Source organism: Crocodylus siamensis, chromosome 5, assembly GCF_052110815.1.
Source record: "Crocodylus siamensis isolate JL-2025a chromosome 5, ASM5211081v1, whole genome shotgun sequence".
NCBI lineage: Eukaryota > Metazoa > Chordata > Crocodylia > Crocodylidae > Crocodylus > Crocodylus siamensis.
Genome location: NC_143399.1, coordinates 91,474,224 through 91,496,431, shown reverse-complemented (window position 1 = coordinate 91,496,431; position 22,208 = coordinate 91,474,224). Strand labels below are relative to the sequence as shown.

Sequence of the window (22,208 nt, the reverse complement as noted above, 5' to 3'; positions counted from 1 at the left end):
CCTGGGAGGTATAAAACCCCAGCATGCTGCCAGACTGTGCCATACTAGAACACTGAACCTACAGCAATTAAGATGAAGAATCACATCCTGATACCAAAAAAAATCCCTTTTACCTTGGAAGATGGAAAGAAACATGACAGTGCAACCTGCATGAAAGGAATAAATGTGTTAGCCAGCAAGGAAAGAGCTGGATTATTACATGTGCATGTTCAGCATTCTCGTACATAGAAAGATATACTTAAAACTCTTTCGCAAAAGTTTTCCTTTTCCATTCATCTCCATAATGACAATGGAAAGTAAAACCCACATATTGAAGGGAACAATGAAAGTAAAAAGCAGTTCTTCAAGTAACTGTCCACACAGATTCCTCTTGGGGTGTCCATGTGCCCCTTGCATGCCAGACTGTGCATCTCCTACCCTTTGGATATGATAACTCAGCCACTCCAGGCATGAAGGCAGGTACATCTAATAGTTTTTCACTCCTTTTTCCTGGTTCTTCTAATCATGACGATGCTCAATCAGGACTCAGAGTTCATCATTCTGTTAATCCCAGCTTTGACAAAGCAATTCTGATACTTGGAACTAGGAAACGTCATTGTTGACCAGCTAAACATTTCTTCCTTGTTTTGGTTACTTGATAAATGGTCATAGACTGCATGCTGCAGTCTGCTTGTTCTCCTGTGTAGCTAGCTGGGTGACACCCTGCAGAGAGACATGGTTCAGGTGAGGTATGAGATACTTTCAAAGTTTCATAGTTGGTAGTGCTGGAAGGAACCTGAGCAGATCATCAAGTCTGACCCCCTACAAAGTAAAACTCTTCCTTTGTGAGTGGAAAAGAGAGTCTGAATTTACACTGTGGAGAGAGGGAGGAATGGGTATTATGATAAAAAGTTAGATGGTGTAGGCACCTATTGTGAATTTCAGGCATACACAACAGACCACTATAGTACAAGGGTGTAAAAGAGTTTAAGTAAATAAATGTTGAACGGTCTAAAATAGAAGTCTTCAGTTCTTATTCAGGCAAAACTTTCCTTGACTTTAGTCCTGATTAAGGATTCCCTGACCCATGGCAACATATATGGTAGAGGGCCAGGGCATGGAGAGGGATTAGACACATAAATAACTTAAGAAAGGGACTGCAAGTCAGCTGGCCTTGGAGCAAGCAATATGAGGAGTGGTAAGGATTCCACCACCCTGCTAACTGGGAGGCAGGTTACAGGGATGTACATACAGCTCTCAGGCAGGTAAGACAGGGCAGGGGGACATGAACAATCAACGGCTAAGAAGCAGTGCTGGTAGGAAGAAGGGGAGAATGAAAGAGTGAGTCAGATAATGGAAATGACAAGGCAAGCAACATTGCAGCATGGCTGGAAGGCAACCAAGAAAGATGATCATCTGGTAGAAGGACTGTGTTGGGAAGCAGAAAAGAAGCAGAACAATGTGACTCCTGTAAAAAAGTATTCAGCCCAAAGACAGACACCCCCACCTCCATCACCACCACCACCAGTAACTTCCCTTTGGCTGACATGGTGGAACAAAAATACTAAATCACTTTTTTCTTGCTTGCCATTGACCACTTCCCATCATATCACTTATTCAGGTCTGCCCTCTTTGTGCCCTGTGTAGGGTTACTCCTATCCCACATATTTCTTTCATTCAAGACAAATAGAACCAGAACCTTTAATCTTTTGGAAAAAAAAATTAAAAGCCAATATGTCAGCTACCCTTTTGGATCTTTGGTTTCCTTCCAATTGACTTTCACTTGGCATGGGTATGAGCTTTTCACCTCCTTTAATCACCCTACGAAAGCTTCTACGAGTCCTTCCTGGAACTAGAAAAGATCTATGGGGCTCTATCTACTGTACTATATATGACTGAATTGAAATCAATGATGGGTACATAGTATACAATAGCATCAAGGAAACCATTGTTCCTTCTTTCCCATGCACCAGGCTGAATAACATTCTAATATCTTGAAACCCTTTCTGATTGTCATCAGAAGTAAGTGCAAGAAAGGAAAAAAGACAAGTTATCTTGCTCATCCAACTTCTGAAAGGAATAGAGAAACCCAGACTGCTCTCTCTGGGCCCTCTATTGATTTTCATCAGTCCCTGATACATTAGAGACAACCCTTCTGGTTTTCAAGTGCAAAAAGCTGTCCTTTCCATTACCCTGTCAACATCTTTAGTCCAAAAAGTTTCAAGTAAGCTTCAGCAAAATACGCAGCTAGATTTAGTGGAATTCTTTGATTCAAAGCATCTCTAATTCTATTTAAACTGAATTAAGAGATGCATAAGCTTTTGTGGGTATGTCCTTTCATAGCCTCAAATGAAGTGGCTATTAATTAATGCCTGCTAAAGCTTACGTGTCTCTGATTCATTCAGTTTAAGGTGCAGCTCAACCCTGCCTTCTGCCTGACTTTGAACTAAAGCGGCTAACTACCTCTCTCCATTTTAATTGTCAGGTTCATCTGGTGTAAAGCAACCAAAGCCCAACAGTATATTTAACTCACCAACTTTGTGGAAAATACACCAACCTGCATAACTGATCCCTTTGAAGTTCTCATGTTATTCATTTTGAATAGATACATTTAAACCGTCACTGTCAAGTGATCAGAGAATAATAGAATAGTAGGATTGGAAGGGTCCATATGATAAACCTGTGCTCATTTTGACAGCAACAACTACAAGTCTGATGTTGATGTTGTATGTGGAGCATCTTTAATAGGCACAAGCCCCAAGATGCTGAAAATTTAAAAAACACATTTGGTCCTTTTATGTATATATGCAAGTACAGTATAGCAAATTAATTAGAAATAGTTCTGTAATTAGTTAAGCACCATGAGTTAGACCGATCCTCCTGACCAAACAGAAGTTAGATGTTGGGTCAGGAGACTGGGGGATCTAGCTGCAATTTTGAGCCAGTCCAGAGAGAGAGCCTGCACCTGTGCAGGCTCTTTCCCTAGCTGTGCCCCTCCCCACTCCCCCAGCTCCCATTCTTAGTGTAAGGATTGGGGGTGTACCACGTACCGTGGGACCCCGAATCCGGACGTCCCCTGGAGAGGAGGGGTACTCAGTGGACCGTCCCGCTTCACCGCTCTCGCCTGCCACGACTTGATGGAAAATAAGGGGTTCACCCGTGCCGGGAAGCGGGCGGTCCGCGTGGGGTACGGTACCTCCAAAGTCCAGGGGTCCTGAGGGCTCCTCCTCCCCTACACCCTCGCCCGGTCCTCCGGGTTGAGCCTCTGTGAGGGGCTCCTGTGGTAGAGTCCCAGTCCGGTGGGAAAAGGGGGGTGCCTTCCCCGGCCGGACCCTCACCGGTGTTCCTGCGGCACCTAGTCCCCCTGGCGCCGCTGACTCCTAAGGTCTGGGGTTATCCCAAACCCCGTACGGCTGTCTCCCGCCTAGCGGGGTTTCCACGACCGGCCTTCCTCGCTCACGGGTCGTCCTGCGTGACCACTTGTCCCGCAGTCGTTGCAGAAGGGTGCCCCCGTCGGTGGCCCCCTTCCCGGTTGCCCCCGGGGTCCGCGTTACCTTCTTGTCCTTGCGGCCTCCTGCCGCTGCTGCCTCTGCAGTCTCCTGCGCCGCTGGTCCGGCTGGGGTCGTGTGGGGCTTCCCCGCCCTCCGGGACGCCGCGTCTGCCTCCTGCCGCGCGGCTCCCGGCTCCGTCTCTGCCGGCCGTTCTGCGGTCAGCCTCTGCTGCGGGGCTTCCGTCTCCGCCTCCGCTAGCTGCTCCGCTGCCGGATTCCGCCGCGATGCTCCCGGCTCCGCCGGTATCGGCCGCACCGCCGCCGATCCCCGCCACGAGGCTCCCGGCTCCGCCGCTCCCTGACTCACCGTCCGCGAGTCCGCGGCTCCCGGCTCCGCTGCCGCCGGCTCCCGCCGCGTGTCTCCCGGCCTTACCACACGCGCCTCCGCCGCTCCTGGAGTGTGCTCCGGTTGAAGCCTTCTCCCCCTTCTGCGGGTAAGTGTCTCCTTTTTATCCTCCCGCGCTGATCCCGCGCGGGCGCGGTTCAGGTTCCGGCACCCGTTAAGTTCCCCGCCGTGTTTCCGGGTCCTAGCCCGGAAACGGGGCGGGTTTCCGGGGTTCTTCCCTCGGGCCGGGGCCCCCGGGGTCCTGTACCCCTCACACACCCCACCCCTCGAGACGCCGCTAGGCGATCCCCTTTCTGTGGGAGATTCGCCCCCCGAGGGATCTTCTCCACCCTCCCGGGGTGGTATCTGGGGTTCCCGTGGGTTCTCTGTCTCTCCCCACCGGGACAAAAAATCAGCCACGGTGTTACTGCGGCCGGGTTTATACCCGATTTTAAACTGATATGGCTGAAGTGCCAGGGCCCACCGCATTATCCGGGCATTCTCGGTTTTAGCCGAGTTAAGCCATCGCAGCGGGGCATGATCCGTTATTAACCGGAATTCGCGGCCTAATAGGTAATACCAGAAATAGTCTATTCCCCAGCGAATGGCGAGGCACTCCCGCTCAATTGTAGAGTACCTCTGTTCATGATCGTTCAACCGTCGGCTGGCGAATGCCACAGGGCGTTCGATTCCCTCCACTTCCTGGGCGAGGACTGCTCCCAGGGCGTACGCCGAGGCATCCGTCTGTAGGATAAAGGAGGCATTAAAGTCAGGAGTATGGAGTACCGCGCCTCGGCATAAAGCTTGCCGGAGCGCCTGAAACGCCTTGTGCCTCTCTGGGGTCCAATTGATGCGCGGTGGTTCCTTCCCTTTGGTGGTGTCTACTAGCGGGTTCGCCAGTTCCGCAAACCGGGGAATGAACCGCCGGTAATAGCTGGCGAGTCCCAAAAAGGCTCGCATCTGCCGCTTGGTTGTTGGGGCGTCGTAGTCTCGCAGTGCCGCGACCTTATCTCGTAGGGGTCTTACCATTCCTTTGCCTACTTGGAAGCCGAGATATTTAGTCTCGGACTTCCCAAGGGCACATTTTTTTGGATTGGCTGTCAGGCCCTTACCTCGGAGCTCTTGCAAGACCTGTCGCAGGGCCTGGAGATGTTGTTCCCATGTCTTGGTGAAGATCACGATGTCGTCGAGGTAGGCCGCGGCATATTCCTGGTGAGGTGCTAGAATCCAATCAATTAACCTTTGGAAGGTTGCAGCGGCCCCATTCAGGCCGAACGGCATCCGTTTGAACTCATAGAGGCCCCAAGGGGTCCCAAAGGCGGTCTTAGGTTGATCCTCCCTTCGAAGGGGAATCTGCCAATACCCCTTGGCTAAATCCAGCGTGGAGATGTGATTGGCTTGCCCAATACGCTCTACCAGCTCACTTATCTGAGGCATGGGAAAGGCGTCAAACTGGGTGATGGCGTTCACTTTTCGGAAGTCAACGCACAGCCTCAAGCTGCCGTCCGGTTTCGTCACTGCCACCAAAGGGCTTCGCCAGGGGCTGCGAGAGGGCGTGATGATGCCCTGGGCCAGCATCCCATTAAGCTCTTCTCTAATTGGCTGACGCCGGTAAAAAGGAATGCGCCGCCACTTCTCCCTGGCAATCTGCCCTGGGGGCGTCAGAATTCTATGCTCCACGCCTCTAGCCCTCCCTGGGGTCTCGGAGAACACATCCCCAAACTCCACGATCAGCTGTTGTAACTGTTTCTGTTGGGAAGGGGATAGGGACGTCTCCTCCCCAAGGGGTCCCTCGTCCCGGGTCTTCGGCCCCGGCTCCCCTTCTTGACACTCCCCATCTACCGGCTCCCGGTCCATTTCTACCAGAAGCCCATGCGGCTCCTGCCACTCCTTTAGCAGGTTGACATGTAGGACCTGGGAAGCCCTCGGATGGCCTTCCCTTCGGACCTCATAGTTAACCGGGCCAGTTCGCCTAACGACCCGGGCCAGCCCCTGCCATCGCGTCTCAAACTTACTATGAGAGCTGGGCAGCATCACCAACACCTTCTGTCCGGGCTGTAACTCTCTCTGTCGGGTTCCCTGGTCGTAACGGTCCTTTTGCTGTCTCTGGGCCTGTTCGAGGTTACCGTGTGCCGCCCTCTGGGCCTGGTGGAGCCGGTCTTGCAGCTCCCGCGCATATTCCATCACCTGGCGCCCCTCTCGTGCGCCGCTTTCCCAGCTTTCCTTTAGGATGTCCAGCAGGCTTCGGGGCCGGTGCCCAAAGATCAAGCTGAAAGGGGAGTAGCCTGTGGAGGCCTGCGGGGCATCCCGCACGGCAAACAGCAAGGGCGGTACCAGCAGATCCCACCTAGCTGGATTTTCCTGTGTGCAGCGCCGGAGCATCCCCTTCAGCGTGGCATTGAAACGCTCGACCAAGCCATTTGTTTGGGGGTGATAAATTGACGTTTTCAGGTGCGTAACGTGGAGCACCTCGCACATGGCCGCCATTACGGCCGACATAAAGTTCTTCCCCTGGTCGGTCACAATTTCCCGCGGGATCCCGAAGCGAGCGACCCACTTCATAAGCTCCTCGGCCACCTTAGAGCCCGTCACTGCCCGTAAGGGAATCGCCTCCGGGTACCGGGTGGCGTAATCGATGAGCACCAGTAAGAACCGGTGTCCAGCAGTGCTCCGTGGGAGAGGCCCCACGACGTCAAGGGCCACCCTAGTGAACGGCTCCCGTATAACGGGCATCACTTGAAGGGGGGCCCGCGGGGGTTTATGGGTGCTTACTAACTGGCAAGCCCGACATTCTTTACAGAACCGCTCCACGTCCTCGTATAGGTGGGGCCAGAAGCACCAGCGGGTCAGCTTGGCCTCTGTTTTCCTTTTTCCCAAGTGGCCTCCCATGGGGTTCCCATGGGCTAAGCGTAGCAAGGGCGTGCGGTAGGCACCAGGGATTAAAAGTTGGCGTCCCTCCCGCCCTGTCCGGGGGTCGGGCTTAACCCGATAAAGGAGGCCCTGTCTTAACTCGACCCGGGGGCCCTGCCCGCGATCTGCCGTGGGGCTTACCGGTTGCCGCTCTCGTTGAAGCGCCTCCTCATGGAAAGGTCTCAGCTCCGCGTCCTCCTCCTGCGCCTCACGGAACTGGTCACCGCTCGCCAGGCCCTCCAGCTCGCTCGGCCAAGGTGGCTCAGGCTCTTCCCCGACTAGACCCTGCGGGGACTCCTTTCGGGGGTGGAGCGCGGCCAGCACCTCGTATATTTCTGGCCAGTCCCGTCCCACGATCATGGGGTGCAAAATGTCCTCTTTCAACCCCACGGGCAGTCGTCTCGAAACTCCATGCAACCGGACCTCTAATATCCTTCGCTCGAAGTATGTCCTCTGGTTGTGCAGGCAGACTAGGTGGATTCCTGCACAACGCGGAGCGCGTCTCCATTCCACCAGTGATGGCTTGACTAGTGTCTGCGCGCATCCAGTATCGATCACGGCCGTGAGCGGTCGCTGCCCCACCCAGGCCTTTATTCGCGGCAGGGGCCTGGGATAATGGTCTTCCCTGCCGCCGACTCCACAGTCCATGGGTTCCCCCCGAGTATCCTCCCCTGCTCCACTGTTGCCTCTGGGGCGCGGGGCTCCTTTTTCGGGGGGGTACTCAACTTCGGTCGGACAGGACCGGGCCAAATGCCCCCTTCCGCCGCAGCGGAAACAACTAACCCCGGAGTTCCCTGGGGCCTTCTCTACCCTACTTCCCCGAGTCCTTCGGGGAACATCTTCCGCCCGCGGCTTTCCCCGTCCCGAGCGCCGACCCACCTGGGCTGATGTGTACTGCTCCGCCAGCTGGAGTGCTTGCAGGGAGGTCGTGGGACCATGACACCTCACCCACTGCTGGGTGTCTTCTTCCAGATCCGTCAGGAACTGCTCCAGCAGAACTTGATCACAGATGTCCTCTTTCGTGGATTCCGCCGGCCGCAGCCACTTCATCATTTCGTCCCTAAGGCTGTGCCACAGCACCTTGGGGCTCTTTTGGTCCTTGGACTTGTCTCCTCGGAACGCCTGCCGGTGCTTTTCCGGGGTGATGTCTAGGCGTTGTAGGATCTCCGCCTTTACCCACTCGTAGTCGCTGGCTTCGGCGCGGGTCAGGGCTCGGTAGGCTGCCTGGGCTGGACCGGTTAGCAGGACCCCGAGCCTACTGGCCCATTTTGTCCGATCTATGCCTGAGGCGAGAGCCGCTCGCTCGAAGGTTTCAATGAAGGCTTCGACATCGTCCTCCCGATTCATGCGGGGCAAGTTCATATCCCCGCTATACGGGCCAGCCCGCGCCTGCTGCTGTTGGAGCCAATGCTCCTGCACACTCACTTGTCTCAAGGCCGTCTGCTGGTGTTGCTGCAGCAGCTGGGCCACCAGATGTAGCGTCTGTTGCGTCACGTCCGGGCTCGTAGGGAGCTCCATGATATGCTAATGTTTCCGAGCTAGGCCGGGTTCGGTTCCCGGCCAATGCACCAGTTGTAAGGATTGGGGGTGTACCACGTACCGTGGGACCCCGAATCCGGACGTCCCCTGGAGAGGAGGGGTACTCAGTGGACCGTCCCGCTTCACCGCTCTCGCCTGCCACGACTTGATGGAAAATAAGGGGTTCACCCGTGCCGGGAAGCGGGCGGTCCGCGTGGGGTACGGTACCTCCAAAGTCCAGGGGTCCTGAGGGCTCCTCCTCCCCTACACCCTCGCCCGGTCCTCCGGGTTGAGCCTCTGTGAGGGGCTCCTGTGGTAGAGTCCCAGTCCGGTGGGAAAAGGGGGGTGCCTTCCCCGGCCGGACCCTCACCGGTGTTCCTGCGGCACCTAGTCCCCCTGGCACCGCTGACTCCTAAGGTCTGGGGTTATCCCAAACCCCGTACGGCTGTCTCCCGCCTAGCGGGGTTTCCACGACCGGCCTTCCTCGCTCACGGGTCGTCCTGCGTGACCACTTGTCCCGCAGTCGTTGCAGAAGGGTGCCCCCGTCGGTGGCCCCCTTCCCGGTTGCCCCCGGGGTCCGCGTTACCTTCTTGTCCTTGCGGCCTCCTGCCGCTGCTGCCTCTGCAGTCTCCTGCGCCGCTGGTCCGGCTGGGGTCGTGTGGGGCTTCCCCGCCCTCCGGGACGCCGCGTCTGCCTCCTGCCGCGCGGCTCCCGGCTCCGTCTCTGCCGGCCGTTCTGCGGTCAGCCTCTGCTGCGGGGCTTCCGTCTCCGCCTCCACTAGCTGCTCCGCTGCCGGATTCCGCCGCGATGCTCCCGGCTCCGCCGGTATCGGCCGCGCCGCCGCCGATCCCCGCCACGAGGCTCCCGGCTCCGCCGCTCCCTGACTCACCGTCCGCGAGTCCGCGGCTCCCGGCTCCGCTGCCGCCGGCTCCCGCCGCGTGTCTCCCGGCCTTACCACACGCGCCTCCGCCGCTCCTGGAGTGTGCTCCGGTTGAAGCCTTCTCCCCCTTCTGCGGGTAAGTGTCTCCTTTTTATCCTCCTGTGCTGATCCCGCGCGGGCGCGGTTCAGGTTCCGGCACCCGTTAAGTTCCCCGCCGTGTTTCCGGGTCCTAGCCCGGAAACGGGGCGGGTTTCCGGGGTTCTTCCCTCGGGCCGGGGCCCCCGGGGTCCTGTACCCCTCACACTTAGTTTCATAGTTAGTAGGGTCGGAAGGGACCTGAACAGATCATCAAGTCCAACCCCCTGCCATGGCAGGAAAGAGTACTGGGGTCAAACGACCCCAGCAAAGCATACATCTAGCCTCCTCTTAAAGACCCCCAGAGTAGGAGCCAGCACCACTTCTCTTGGAAGTTGGTTCCAGATCCTAGCCGTCCTGACTGTGAAGTAGTGCCTCCTGTGACAGTGAAGTAGTGCCTTCTGTCTCAGGGTGGGAGGGGGAAAAGGCAGGGGAGGGAGTTCTATTCTGGGGTTTCCCCAGATGCACTGGATTAGTGGCAGGGCTCCAATCTATTTGCCCCCACCTCCAGTGCTGGCTGGGCAACCCCCAGAATGAGTTCTCTCTTCTCCCTTCTCCCTGCCCCCCACCATTCTGAAAACTTCAACTGGGAGAAGTGCTGAGCTGTGTCAGCTAAGCACTACTCCTCCTGGCACACACAGACAGAAGTTCATGAAGGGGCTCCACTTTGCAGTGCCCTCATCTGAACCCTCATGCAATGTAATGAAGGCTCAGATTGTTGCAGGATTAGACCCTCTAAAGCACTCTGCAGCCATGCACTTTTGTTTTGTCACAACTGTAGAGTACTTTCAGGGGCCAGATTAGGCAAAAATTGTCATTTCTGTCTGTACCTAGACAATAGAATAAGCCTCCAGGGTGCCATCAAGTCCAGACTCCTTAATTTGTAGGCAACCATTTACCCAAGAATGCCCACAAGATTGTCCACTTTGAATCCTCTCACATACCGTAATCACAAAACCACCCCACAAAAAAAAAAAAACCCTCAACAGTGTGTCATACAAAAAAGAGCAGGTGAGATGAGGGCAGCAACAACAGTTAGGGAGGTTGGACAAAGTTCTACTTCACTGATTTGTGTCAAATTCACCAGTGGCTATTCAGTGCAAAATGCCTAAAGAACAGGAGGAGAAGGAACTTTTTTCCAGGACACTTCTGCCCAGGACACCTTTTTCCAGGACTTTTGCCCTGGCTCAGCTATTCAGTTAGGTTCCCCTTGCTTCCTCTCCTGCCCCACATGGTTTTCCCCACCTCATTACTGAGTGGGTAGCTTCAACAAGAAAAGTATAAGGCACTCTTGGCCTGCTTAACCCAGATCCTGGTGGTTAAAGTGTTTGCTGGGAGGTGGGAAATGTAGATTCAGCCCCCTGTGGCTGAAGGTTGGGCCTACAACCTGGGTCTCCTGTTCCCTGGCCAGTTGCCCTAACCACTTGGCCATCGGTCTGAAAGGTGGGTCACTGTTTTGTCATGAATTTTCTGCCTAAAGCTTTTGAAGGCCTTCACAGATCATATGTGCTTTTCCAGACAGATTCAGTTAGATGGCTACCCAGTCATGTAGTTAGCCAAACCTGGTCATGCATGGAGGACTCCAAAGTAAAAACTGCTTATTTGGCAGTAAGTGCCCCTTGTAGATCTGGGGGGTAGAAAAGAATATATTTTTAGACATCTAGGCTGCATCCACAGAAGTGTGGATGTTTTATTTCCTAGGGACAACTAGCAGTGGCACACCTTAGGCCACTGCTAGTTATCCCCAGGGAATGCCTGTACCACGTACCCTCTGGTGCATGGCAGGTTACCCCAGGTATGTTGGGAGAGGCTGGGGCTAGCACTGGGCTGGCTCCAGCAACCTTACCTGGGGTCCTCCTGCAGCAGTGGCGTTCCTGCCACTCAGAACCTGGCTGGCAGCCAGAGCATGGTCTTGGGCGGCCCAGCTCTGGTTTTGAGCACTGCACACTGCCCCTGCATGCACTGCTCTGCTCATTTTGTGTGCAGGGTTTTTTGACCCCTGGATATCCAGGGGTCCAAAAAAAACCCAGGCTGCTCCCTTGCAGCATGGAAAACAGCTAAACTTGCAGTATGTGGTGCCTCAGATGTGTCTGCAGTGCCACATACCACATGGCCACACTTGTCCGGACATGGCCGTAATGGGCAAGGTAGACCTTTGTCTTGTGTTTACTGCTGTTTATTGTCCTAAATGTAATAAGTCCTTTTTCCTTGATTTGTTTGTTACATCTACCTGAGCCTCTGATCATAATCAAGGATTGGTAGCTCCATGGGAGGGGCAGTTTCTGTTATACATATGTATATGTGTCTGAAGTGCCTCCCACAAGCATTAAATAATGTAAAAACTGTGAGGGCTAAGATTATAGTTTAATTGACCAATTTAATGTAATAGCATTTAGATAAAAAGGTAACATTTCAAATTAAAAAGTGAGTTTTCTGCTGATTGTTTACTAAATAATTATTAAAAGCAATAAACCCTCCCAGCAATATTCTTCCAAGGCAGGCTGTGATATATTGGATGATCTTAAAAACCAACAACAATAATGAGATTTTGTAGATCTGTGAGTCTGTACTGTATATATTTTCATGGACTATGCATGCACATGCACACGCACATGCACACACTTCTCCACCCCTATGGAAAAATCAAGACATAGTAGCAGCCTAGAAAGCAAAAGTCACACATATGCAATGCCAGGGTACCCTTTGGCTCTGAGATGGAATTTTTTAGCATTACAATAATATACTGTAGCAGTTTTTCCACTAATAAATAACATTATTTTTGCTGCAGGACAAAGATCCCTGGGTAGCTTTGAGATACAAAATGGTAGTATATTGCTTCTGTTAGGCAGCAGCTTCCTGCGCAATGATGTTCATAATTTTTTAATGATTTAGCCTAGTACTCAAGGTAGAATTAATATCTGTTTGCAACAAGTTAATTCTATCATTTTCATTGCTACAAAGAAGGAATCCTACCACTGACTCTTAATAGCAGTACTAATGTGACAGGGTCACTTTTCAGTGATGGATCTTCTGTATCTTTGAGTTAGAAAGCGCTGGGTCATATTGAGGGCAGTGAGGTTACACCAGGAGAGAACTTGTCTCTAGACCGCTATAGAACAGTAAGTCCAGAAGTGGAACATAATCTGTAAATATTTTGTTCTTGTTAAATCTACCGAATAGATCATCTTTGCTGCATTATTTTATACTGGAAGTGAATTTGATCTCAGGATAACTATATATCAGAGTCATACTCTAAAAAAAACAAAAAACCACACCCTGATTTAGCTCTTGTGCTTAAAATACAGTAGATGATCATTTGGAAAACATTGGCATTTTTGTAACTACTAGAAGGTACAGCAAATTTCTCTCTTTCAGAGACAGAACTACATTGTACAGCATTAGTCTGATCCCACCTTAGACATACAATCAAATCATTTTAGTGATGGAAATCTTACCTTAGAAGAGCAATTTCATTATTTGTACTGTCAAGAAAATCCTGTCTTAGAAGCAGCTGCTTTCCTGTGATTCTACCCTGAAGTTAATGTGTAATTTCTCTCTCTACTCCTATACCAATAAAAACTGGGCAAAAAAAGTGTGGTTCTTTTCTGTCATGCTGCCAGTTATAGTTAATCGAATTATTTAAATCCTCTTAAAATAAATCAAATCAGTTGCAGGTCTTCTAATGTTTAATGTTACTCAAAAAAAAATCAATATATTTGCAAATCAGAGTAGTTCTATATGACCCCTGCTGAAGATTAATAATGCCATTTATTTTTAGTATCATTCTTTCTTACACAAATTATCCTCTTTTCTCAGTACCTTCCTCACCTCCCATTGGTTTAGCTGAAAGGAAGACTTTCCCACAGTTAAACATTGTGTCTGTCCTGAAATCTCAATTCTGGTACTGTTGGTGTTAGATAAAAGTTTGCTGACACTAGAAGACACATTTCTTAATACATTTCTATTTCATATGAAACTCTTTAGTTTTTTTTTAATTTTCAGGTAAATGCTCCACAATTGAAAAATGAAGCCAAGCAAAAGTTAAGGGTGAAAATTTGCTTTGAGTTATATCAGTGTAATTCTGGAGTAACAACATTAACTTCAGCAGCATTACTACAGATTTGCAGAAATTGCCACATAACTAATGATAAACAGCCTGTACCTCCAGTGTAAATTCCAGTAACACAATCAAGGTTACACTGGTGAAAAATTGGTGTAACTTGAGGAGGGTTTGGTCTATAAACCATAGTATATTAACAGAGCAATTAACAAGAAAAGAGTAGAGAATATTACATATATGCAGTGCAATCAAGTTGTTATGGAAAGCTTGCAACCCAAGTAATTTCAACTAGAGAAATTAACTGTTTCTTTACATGACTTATTTCATTTGTTCTGAGCAGCCTTAATGTTCTAGTAATGTTGGGAGAAGGTTTTGCATTTACTACTAGTGTGTTTGTAAAGCCCTTTGGAATTCTTTGAGACATATAAGGACATATCTACAGGTGCCAATTTAAGGCACTTGAGCCTGATATAAGACACATTAAGGGCATGCATCTATATGTGCGTGCCTTTAACGAGCCTTAAAATGGTGGTTTTAGGCTATTCATGCCTTAAATTTGATACCTGCAAAAGCAGGTATCAAATTTAGGCTTGAATAGCTAAAGTGCATTAATACACATGCAGATGCATTGAGGTGAATTAACACTGTGTATGGACTGAGTTGGGACTAACTTTAATTCCATGTCAGCCCGTGCACACTACATTAATGCGCTTTAACGCATGAACGTGTAAACATGAGCCTAAATTGCCTTAATGCGTGTTAATTTTAAGTGCACCTACACACGTGTAAACATGCCCTAAATGTCATTTCATTATCAACTATCTGAAATGTTTCCTGTCCCATTTAGTGGATCAGAGAGACAGGTAACTGACAGTTGTTTCTTCATTACTGTTTTCATAGCTGACTCTGGAACCAGCTCTTATGTGTAGGTCTTTTTGATCTCCGCAATGTATTCTTTTAAAATATTTAATAAAGTATTTGCATGCGAAAAACAAGAAAACATTGTAATGAGATTTGTAATGGTCACTCTTGCTAACATTAAGACTTCTTAAACAAAATCTCTTATAAAAATAATATTTTTGTATAAAAATGAATAAGTTCTGTCTCATTTGAACTACTTGAGAGCCCTGTTCAGTTGTACCTCTGATTAAGAGCAGTATTTAAGTTAAAATGCAACAGGGTCAAAATCATTGCTGAGATACATGTGTGAATCATTCCCTCCAGAGTCGGTAGGATTTACGCATACATATCTAGAGTCAGCTTTGATCTATGGTGTCTTTGTATTACGAAGCCAGCTGCCCAGCAACATCAGCATATAGTTTGAATTCAATATGTAATGGATTAAGAAAAAGTATTCAAAAACAGAATTACCAGTACATCAGCCACTCAGAATGCAGGGGTGCTGTGCCATAACAGGGGTACAATGCTACTTGCTTCCCCTGCTTATATAATTTCCCACTCATTGATTCGTTCTGGGTATCTCAAACTGAACTGATCTTGTCTTGATTATGTTACCAGCTCTGTGCAGTGAAGAAGTCTTAGATAATGAATAGTGAATGGAGCATTGCTCTGCATCTAGTCTTGTATCTGGAGTGCTTATGATTATACATTATGATTACTATTGACTTAACTTTATGAATATTAGTTTTATTGATCACATACCATTCTGTAATTCTGAGATGTAGGTGTCCAACTCGAAAAACTCTTAAGGTTCTCCAAAAAAAAAAAAAGTATATTTACACATGCATCTGTACGGGGTAAATATAAATATGCTTGCTGTTGTGGTGCGGTGATTCTGAATAACAGTACAATGGGTGGTCACCCGGATATTTTCATACCTAATGTTAAGGAATTATTGGCTGCTGAAGAGAAGGTAGCAGAAGACATAAAATCAAGATCTGGGAAGAAGAGGTGTGTAAATATGATCAGTTGCAGTTTAAATCAAGGGCTTACCAGAAGAACAATCTTTGACACGCTCTAAGTAGTTGCTACAGAGAAAGGAAAGAGTGTGCTTCTAATCTAAGTGCTTATGAAGTCCTGATCAGTGGTGGTAGCTGTATTAGAGAAGTAAAAAACTGAAAATATGATAAGAAACCTTTGCAAATCTACTTTGACAGACAAGCCTAAATTATTCTATTCTGTGATTGATATGTTCAGGGAACTATAACAGATAAAGAACCATTTTGTATTATGAGGATGACACAAATGTGATAATTGTTTTAGTTACTGAAACTACTATTATGGTAGAGGACTAAATACTAATCATTGTATACTGTGTTCTGTAAGGTTGTTCTCACAAGGAAGCTTTCATGCAGGGGAAGGGGGAATGCACTTTATTTATAGGAGTCATTACGGAAAGAGATGCTGTGACAGGGGCAAGCCTGGGGCCGAGTCTGAGTCAGCCCACCCAGTCTCTCCTGCCATGACTTTGCTGTTCCCATAACTGGTAGAAAATGTGTTCCCATAACTGGTAGAAAATGTGGGAGACTACCCGTTACATGCCCTGATGCCAGATGCACTATCCACCACTCTGAACCTCCCCAACAAGGTGACCCATGCCTCGCAGATGGCATCCAAGATGACACTATGTTTCTGGCCTAAAGCTGGGCCAGCTTAGTCCTTCATCAGGCTTTTTTCACACTTACATTCACCCTGCCCTCCTCTCACTAGGGCCTCTTACACTCCACCCCCTCTCACAGGGTCTCTTTCTCACATCACCAACTTGTTCCACCCTGCTTCTTCTTGGAGTGGCTCCCATAAGCCTTGGGGCTTCATCTGTATCATGCCTCAGGTGGTGACATGCAGTCTGTTGGACCTCTCCCAAGACCCCTACCTAGGTAGCGGCCAGCTGATCTACCATACAGAGGGTTAACTCCACCCTAGCTCTTCACTGGGCTTCTCATTTCTTGTTCCTCAGGAGGTTGGCCCATGTGCTACCCTTCAGGCTGTCTGACAGCCCTACTCAACCCTCATCAGGGTCCTCACTCCTACCCGCTCTATGCATCTATCCCCTCCCTGGATCGTCTGGAGTCTCATTTCTCTGTGGGGCTCAGGTAGCCACAGTCATGCCTGGCCCTGTTATACCAATGGTGTTGCTTTCACAGGGGAGGTGAGCAATCCTGGTATTTGAGTGGGGCTGCCATGCCACCAGCAGTCCCAGCAGGCCTCCCTATCCTGGCCGGCTGCAGTTTTTGGTCATGACCAGGATCAGAAGCCCCCTGCTCTTACTTGCCAGATGTTTCATATAGCAGTTTAGCCAAGCGATGTCTCTGCCTGGCTGCCAGCAGCATACTGCTGTGTTTGTAAAGCTGGCCTGTGTTTTAAAATGGCCACCACAATCAGGCTTCTGCTGGCTGCCTGACTCAGCCCTTAACATGGCAAGCACCCAAAACAAATTCCCAAGGGTGGGGGGGAGGGGTGCTGGAGTGCTTGGCCATTGGGCTGCTGTTTCCCAGCCACTGTGACAGGGGGCAAGCCCAGGGCCAAGTCTTGAGTCAGCCCGCCTACCTGTTTCTATGAGGCAGTCCACCCAGTTTCATCTGCCATGACTTTGCTGTTCCCATAACTGCAGGAGACTACATTACATGCCCCAATGCCAGGGGCGCTATCCACTGCTCCAAACCTCCCCTACATGGTGGCCCATGCCTTGCAGATGGCATCTAGGATGACACTATGCTCCCAGCCCAAAGCCAGGCCAACTTAGCCCTTCGTCAGGCCAGTTTCAGATGCACAGATGCCTCTAGAAAGGAGGTACTGTACTACATCTAGAGACAGTTACAAAAGTGTATTAATGAAAATGACAGTAATGAAATAGTACAGGCAAAACAACAGAACATTATGAAGGTATTACATTTTAAATTGCAACACCTTGATAACAGAATAGTATATAATCTAAAACATCATGCATGCATTGTATTAGCAAGTTATATGCTTCCAGTGCCAGGAATCCTGTTGCTTGATCAAAAGGAAAGAATTGCTAGGAACTGACAGTATCAGAAAATGAATTTGTTATCTTTTGATTTTACTGTGACAGCACATGGATTGTAATGTGTGCTGTACAATTAATGAGCTGTTCCAAATAACTAGATATAGTTTCACCACAGCAAATAGCATTGAAAAAATATTAATAACAATTATAATAATAGCAATAATGATAATAACAATTCATTATGGAGAAAAAGGGGAGCAGTTTTCTTCTAACTAAATCTGTGGAAACAAAGCATTCTATTTGTAACTTCAGAAGGAAGGCTTTTAAGAAACTGTTATGATCAGGATTCGCAATGCCATCAAAACAATGTCTCTGATCATGTTTCAGCCCAAAACGTGATGTGGATTGTTTCAGTTACTGTTTCTCACCTAGCTTTCCTTCTCCTCTTTTGATGATACGAGATGCTGTCATGATAATCATTATGCCCAAGGTCCTGATGCAGCCCCACTGATGTCATTAAGAGACTTTCCACTAAATTCAGGGAGAACTGGATCCAATCTTCTTATTGTTCAGCTTGTGTCTTCCTTGGATGAGAGGCTAAACTACCCATTTACCCTTACTGGTGATCCCTGGAAAATGGGGTTGAGGCACATTAGAGAAGCAGTGTGGAGAACTTTGTCTGCCTGTGCTATACTTGCTCTATAGTAACAAGGAGAATTAATTCCCTGGGACTTCTAGATATTTCACTCTTTCCAAGCATTAAGTTCATGCAAGCAACATGTAAAAGATTTCTTTGTTAGCTAGAGCATGGGGAAAAATTAAATGGAGAAGCATAATGGCTATTTCTTTCTCATGCCTGAAGTTCAAAATAAACTCTTTTATAAAAAAAATTGCTCTTTTTATTACAGAAGATTAAAGTTTTCCATGTTAATAATGCACAAGATAAATCCTTTGCCACCTATCAAACTGAATCACAGTTCTGGAGTCTCTCCTCCCCACCACTAATATTCATACAAGTGAAACTTTTTAGAAAGAGCAATAATATTTTAAAGCAATTCTAAAATGCAGTGGCATCATTACACTCGTAATAAGCTATAAAATCATAAAAACATTAACATATCCAGTTAATGAACTGTATACTATGAAGCCTGTCCTCCAGATAGGATTAACCCCTTCATTCACAAATAATTTGGATGGCTTAACTATCATCCTGCTGTTTGCAACAGCTGTGGTACATTCTATTGCTAGTACTGCATCAACACAGCTAACAGGTTGTATAAGTACTGTGGTGGGATAAGGAACACATGGATTTGGCAAGCCCTGCAGGGCTATCAAGCCTTAAGTTTATGTGTATACTTTTCTTTACTTGCCTCCTTTTCTCAAAGGCCTGGTATGAACCATCCCCTAAAGCTCTTATTGATGTTACCAGGGAATATTTGTAGACACTCCAATGACTGACATTCTCCTTGGACCCATTTAAAAAAAATACAGCTAACAACAAAATAATATCAAAAGAAGATCAGATTGCACAAAAATGGTACTAATGTTGTCATGTGTATTTTCGCCCTTAGTTCTCCTGGTCACCCTTTTTAACAATCTCCTTTGAATTCTCCCTTCATTTTTTTTTTTTTTAAAGGCAAGTATGCTATGCGGGACCTGGTCCATCGACTTCCTGGTGGAAACAACAGCAACAGCTCAGCAAGCAAGGCCATGTCCGATGACACAGTTACTGCCATTTGCTGCACTCTGCATGAAGTCATCACAAAAAACATGGAGAACGCCAAGGCCTTACGGGATGCAGGAGGCATTGAGAAACTAGTTGGCATTTCCAAGAGCAAAGGAGACAAGTACGTTTTGCAAATCACGTCACACCTTTTGGTAACATCTCTGAGAAGTGTAGTTAGTTCTGACTGTGTTTGTCTTGCTGCATTATTTAGTTTCATTAGAAATCACACGTATTTAATCACCTTGCCAAATGACAGAAAGGAGGCAGGAAACACCTAGGCCCTGACATGTTTTTGACTTACTGTCACTGGCAATATGCACTGTGCTAGGATCCATATCATTTACAATAACTTCTAACACAAAACCTCTCTGGGAACCCATTATAAATATCAGGTGCTAGACCAAGCCATTAGGCCTCTACATTGTGTAAATATACAGCTAGAGCAATCAGGAAAAAGACAACTAGACTGTAGCCCACAAATTCTTTCTTTTTCCTTCCCCTTCCAAAATCCTTACTCCCTTTCCGGCTGCAGCATATTGTTCACCTTAGTCTGAGACATTTACCCTTGGTGGTACATGATGAGGTAGAAGGAAGGTTCCTCCTACTCACTGTCTTATGAGTGCCAGTGAGTATAGAAGTCCCACACAAGCAGGACACTTCTAGAAGCACCTGTGAATTCATTTTAATCATTGTTTTCCAAAACAAGCACTATGAATGGAGAAATCCATGTTTATCTTTCTTTTCCCTACAGTAGTTCGGTTAACAGATATATTCTGCAAACCTGCAGAAATATTGTTCCCTTGCATGTAGTGGGACCATGTCAGTTTGGAAAATAGAAAAATTCACTCAAATGCATAGATCTTTCTGCCATTCTGAGCCATCAGAAAGGTAAACCTTTCAGCACAAAGGCTACTGCTGCCTCAGAGCTGAATCTACAGCCAAAGGAAGGATCTACTCACTGCACATAGTATTGGAGCTACCTGCTGGCCTCTGCAATTAATACATGACCAATGAAACTTAACCCAATTCCATTTCCTGCTGTTAATTCTCTCTCTTTCTCTCCTCACAGATCTCAGCCAATGCACTACTGTTATAGTGACTTATTCAGTATTCTGAAATAAGTGACACAAATAGCAGTTTGACAATAAATCTGATTTCACTCATGGAGGTTCCCCTTATCCAACTGACTCCCTTGGGCAATAAAAGTGCATTACAATTTTTACTGTAAATAAATTACATGCTAAAATTCGGATTTTGTTACCAACTGAAATATATTGATGTGAGCTGATGTACTAAGGTGCATCTCCATTTGTCCTCAAGTGAATGTGCCCCCTTTCATTTGGTGTGAATTGTCATTTATCTGTGAATATTAATAGAATTAAGCCCATCTATCAAAACTGTTCACTTGCACACCTGCCTCTGTAGAGATTATTAATATTTCCTAGCATGGGGCTGAGATCAGAACTGGCCTAAGGAAGTTAGGCATTTAGCTCCCATACCATTTTGGTGTGTGCCTAATTCCATGGGACTCCTTGAAAAATGTTAGTTTTGTAGTATATGGTAATCCAATCTAATGCCTAGTCCAGTTTGTATTGGATAATTTGCACTTTTAAAATGATAACTCCTGGAAGGTCCTGAGGCCTAGTAATGAAAAAAAAATGCTATTTGAGAGCTAGGTATTATTATTGTTACTATTAGTTATTTCATTCTAGAGCAATAAAATCTGTCATCTTAAAAACCATCACCAATTCTCAGCCTAAACAGGAGTTTCATACCTGTCTTTCAAAAGCATTAGAGTTCTATATCATTGTTTCTAGTTCTTTCACGGACGTTCTATCATTTGTAATATAGTTTATAGGATGCCTTTTTTGCCATTCAGCTACTGAAAGGATATTTGTATTTGCTATTAATGGTTAACAGAGAAAGTAACTTTGTCTTGTATTGTAAAGTATCCCTATGTTTATCCAATGTTGTAAAGGCCAACTGTTACTAGGTTCAAAAGAACCATTTATTGTTGTTTCTATTGTAATTACTGTCATATTAAAAAAAATCAGTATATGCTGTGCCTGCTTCCAGCCAAAATCAACAGAAATTGAAGATCAAAGATTCTGTGGCATGAGAAGGCTATTTTAACACTCCTAAACTTTTTAAAAGGTGTTACAGGAGGATTTATAAACATTTTGATGTGTTTAATTCAATTTATCACTTGTTAAATCAGGGCAGTCCAGCTCAACAGCCTGTGGGCCATATGTGGCCTGCATGGGGTTAATTTGCAGCTTTTAGTCTCCCATCAAGCTACTATCCCCACCTCAACCTGCCCCCTCCCCCCATATCACTCTGGCTGTAGTATCAGCCACGTTCCTTGAACTACCCCACCCTCGCCTGTTTTCCACTTCCTGGCTTCCACCCTATGGGGTGGGGTGGGTCAACACAGGACCAAGGGAGCCTGTGGCATGATGAGCTGGGGCCCTGGGTAATATCATGGTACAATCCAGTGCAGCAAGGAGGGGAACGGTGCCCACACAAAGTGTGGCCCAGAGCTTCCGTGGCCTGCACCGGTGCAGCCTGTGTGGCACATGGCCACAAGTTAATTAGAATTTGGACATTCCTATGTTACACCACCATATTCTTTTCTGACTGGCTTATTATAATTTGCATGCAGCAAAATAAGATTCATTAATAGTTCTCTGGCAATTCGCGGATAGAGTGCATCCTTCATCTTTATGTGAACCCACTAGTTGTCCCATGATTCTTTGCACAGGGACAAGATAAAGTCATGTAAGTGCTGAGAACATAGGATTAATTCTTCCAGTTTGTCTCAGGCCATACAAATCAGGCCATACAAGTCATGTACCTCTCCAGTGGTATGACAGAACTGATCCCAGTCCCGGATGTGTTTAGCCCAACTCAGAGGTTCCCATTGGTCCTGGTGGCCCTCACTACCAACAGCATTACTGACACTATTGGCCTATACTTGCAGATAGAGCTGGGTAAATAATGAAAACAACTATGCTTGAAAATGTTCAGCAAATTCTTATCTATGAATTACTCAGCTATCACTATACATGGGGTGAATAATGAAAAAAAAATCACCCAATAATTTACTGTGAACATATTGTGTAAATTAATTGAATACATTATGTGATTAATAGTATTTTACTAGCTCAGCTGCCAGTGTATCTAGGATCGTCATTTGT

The 22,208-nt window shown here is 47.5% G+C and overlaps 1 protein-coding gene across 4 annotated transcripts in view; it reads left to right on the top strand.

The window, feature by feature from the left end:
- CTNND2 (catenin delta 2) overlaps positions 1 to 22,208 on the top strand; it is a 1,187,740-nt gene that overhangs the window by 1,110,166 nt on the left and 55,366 nt on the right. For all 4 annotated transcript variants that reach the window (XM_090049706.1, XM_090049708.1, XM_090049707.1 and 1 more), the window contains one exon: positions 18,922 to 19,132. In XM_090049706.1, the coding sequence (XP_089905832.1) occupies positions 18,922 to 19,132 (211 nt within the window). The remainder of the gene's footprint in view (positions 1 to 18,921; positions 19,133 to 22,208) is intronic.